At 36.1% G+C, this 2,677-nt stretch overlaps 1 protein-coding gene across 1 annotated transcript; it reads right to left on the bottom strand.

The window, feature by feature from the left end:
- Positions 1-8: 8 nt before the first annotated feature.
- On the bottom strand, positions 9-806 carry LOC104275466 (the record flags this gene model as incomplete). Its single annotated transcript, XM_009871429.1, has 1 exon — positions 9-806. A coding segment is annotated over exon 1 (798 nt), but the record flags the coding sequence as incomplete, so codon positions are not given.
- Positions 807-2,677: the final 1,871 nt, after the last annotated feature.

Raw genomic sequence — 2,677 nt, 5'->3', positions numbered from 1 at the left:
AAAGCTGTGATTTGTCCATAGTAGCCAATGTCTTTTGCATCCATAGAAAAATGCCATTTAGAAGAAACCTTGAGGTGTGAGTTTATTGGCCAGGGAATTACCTCTACAGTTCCTTCTTCCATATAAAACTTCAAGACTTTCTCCATCAGATGGCTGCAGTTATTCTTATAGATCACCACTTTCTGTACCCCAAGAATCTTGTACATTTCCATACTCTGTATAAACTGCAAGACATTGTTGTAATTTCCAAACATGGCAGAGATGCATACAGTGAAGTCAATAGAAGATGTCTCAGCCTTGCGGTTTTTAATTTCAAATCTTGGCAGCTGGTCGATATTTCCCTGGGGAGACTGATGAATCGATACGTATGTTGGATCGCAGTTTTCCGGTTCCAAACAAACTATATCTGCAGCACCATAGGGGAATCCAAATCTGTCTGAATGAACGTCAATTCTCGCTTTTGCTACATAGATCTTCTCATCAGGCTGACAGCAGAACCAGCAGTATAGTTGTTTTACATCTTCATGGTGAACAATCCCAATCACACGAGTGACTTTGTTTTCTCTGCCATCAAAGTACGGGGATATAATAAAAGTCCTGTTATCTTTTAATGGTGTTATTATATTTTGAGCAGGTTTTCCTCTACACAGCTGACGTGCTGGACTGGCAGTTGTTGCCTGGTGGAGGATTTTTCTAGCTGTGTTTTTCAGGAGGTGAAGATCTTTCCAGGAACAGATTAAAATGCTTGCAAAAATAAGAATACATGGAACAGCAGCACAGATATGTTTTTTTCCACAGTGTATCATTGCTGCATTTCACTTAACAGACTTTACACTCTGTCTTCTATTCACTTTTTCTAAAATGGAACAAACACAAAAAAGAACACTTTCAGTGATTTGCAAAGAAGTAATATTTTGTATTGAACTGTATTGTCTTAAACACTATAGTTACTATTTTGATACTTCAAATTTTAGTATGAAGACCTGACGTTTTGTACACGTTTGAAAAAAACAGAGATTCTCTTACACTCATACTGAACTTTATTATATTTGACTCTACAGCTGGGCCCACGGCAACAGTTTCAGGTATTTGGTACACAGTAGTAGGAACATGAATGACTTTGAGGCCTGAAAGATATTTTATGTTAGTGAAAACCCACATTCTTTATTCTTTTCTTCTTCCTGAAAAAGATGCTGTGAACACAAATGCAAGCTGCATTCTTTAGTATTGGGTAGGAGTAATCATAGAATTGCTTAGGCTGGACTATGGCTTTAATCCTGTCACTCTCTCAGTGTCCTGTAAGTGACATTTGCATTGAAAAGATGGCAATGAAATAGTAGGGTTGCATCATCAATTATCAGCTTGCAGCAAAGTTTATCAAATACTTATTGTTATTCCTATTTTTAGATAGGAAACCATTTACAATTACTGCTGTCCATTAGGAAACCAAGAGAAAGAATATTTTAGAGTGATTTCTTTTTTTTTTTTGTAAAATTATTAAGTAGGAAGTGATATTGAAAAATGCTTACAGAAAACTTCAGGGGAAAACAAGAACTTACAAAAGAAAAAGAAGCCAGGAATAACATGGAGAAATAGTTAGTTCAAGTTCTAGTTGTTGTTTTTATCCACAATTGCTTTTATTTTCATTTTTACACACACACACTTTGGAGGTAATATTTAGCTGTTGGTGTGTGCTTGGAAGAAACCAACAGAATTATTTACAGAGATGGGAATAGGTCTGGAGAATTAGAATCGTGCAGCAAGGACAGAGGACAGGGGCTTCAATGAAGCTGTAAAAGTTGAGTAGTTTATAGGTCCAGTCTTCCCATCCAAGAGAACAACAAAGTGACTGAGGAAGGTAGAGAAAATCAGAGAATCCGAATATAAACTCTTCTGGGGAGCATGCATAAGAGGTGGGTCAAATTTGCTAAAGGGTGACATGAAACAAAGCACTAATAAATTTCCTCACATTAATGTCTGTCATGTTTATTTACAGAAATAAAGGGTCCAGGGGTGTGTTTATATATATATATATCCAGATGCTAAGTGCAAAATTCATTACACTGTTCTGGTGGAATATGTTTTCAACTGTCAATCTTATATGAAGGAGAAATATGCCTTAAAAATTTCCTTTTAAATTAGGCATGGGAAATTTGCATGAAAATTGCATTTTTACAATTTAAAACATACTGGCAAACTAGTAGTGTCTTCCTGCAGTAAAGACCTAATGTTAAAATCCAGTCATGGCAAATGCTCTCATTTAGCACCTCTTCCTTTTGGAACATCGCTACTTTCTAGCCAATGTAAAAAGGAGAAATTCTATGTCTCTAAACAGGAGTCTCCATCTTAGTTTTACATGCAAGTTACACGAAGCAGGAAGTTCACTCAGATGTTCTCCTGCAAATCAGATCTAGGTGAAACAATCTGCTGTCCATTTTTAACTATGTGCAAATAAAATAAACAAGATTTTACTGCAAGACATGCTAACGAAGTTGAAGAAACTTACTGACCAAAACAATAAGAGCCTTGCTTTTAGTAACTGTTTTAGTGAAGCTTTATAAAAACGTTGTCTCCCATTTTGCCTGCAATAGTTAGATAACACCTCAGCACTTTTCAGTTGTTATATAAAGAAAAAATAATGGAGTCCACGTTTGTTATGCGCACGCTTGATATGGCA

Source organism: Apaloderma vittatum, unplaced genomic scaffold (genome assembly GCF_000703405.1).
Source record: "Apaloderma vittatum isolate BGI_N311 unplaced genomic scaffold, ASM70340v1 scaffold21726, whole genome shotgun sequence".
Lineage (NCBI taxonomy): Eukaryota > Metazoa > Chordata > Aves > Trogoniformes > Trogonidae > Apaloderma > Apaloderma vittatum.
The sequence above is the reverse complement of the archived record's forward strand: the minus strand, read 5'-3'. Positions and strand labels throughout refer to the sequence as shown.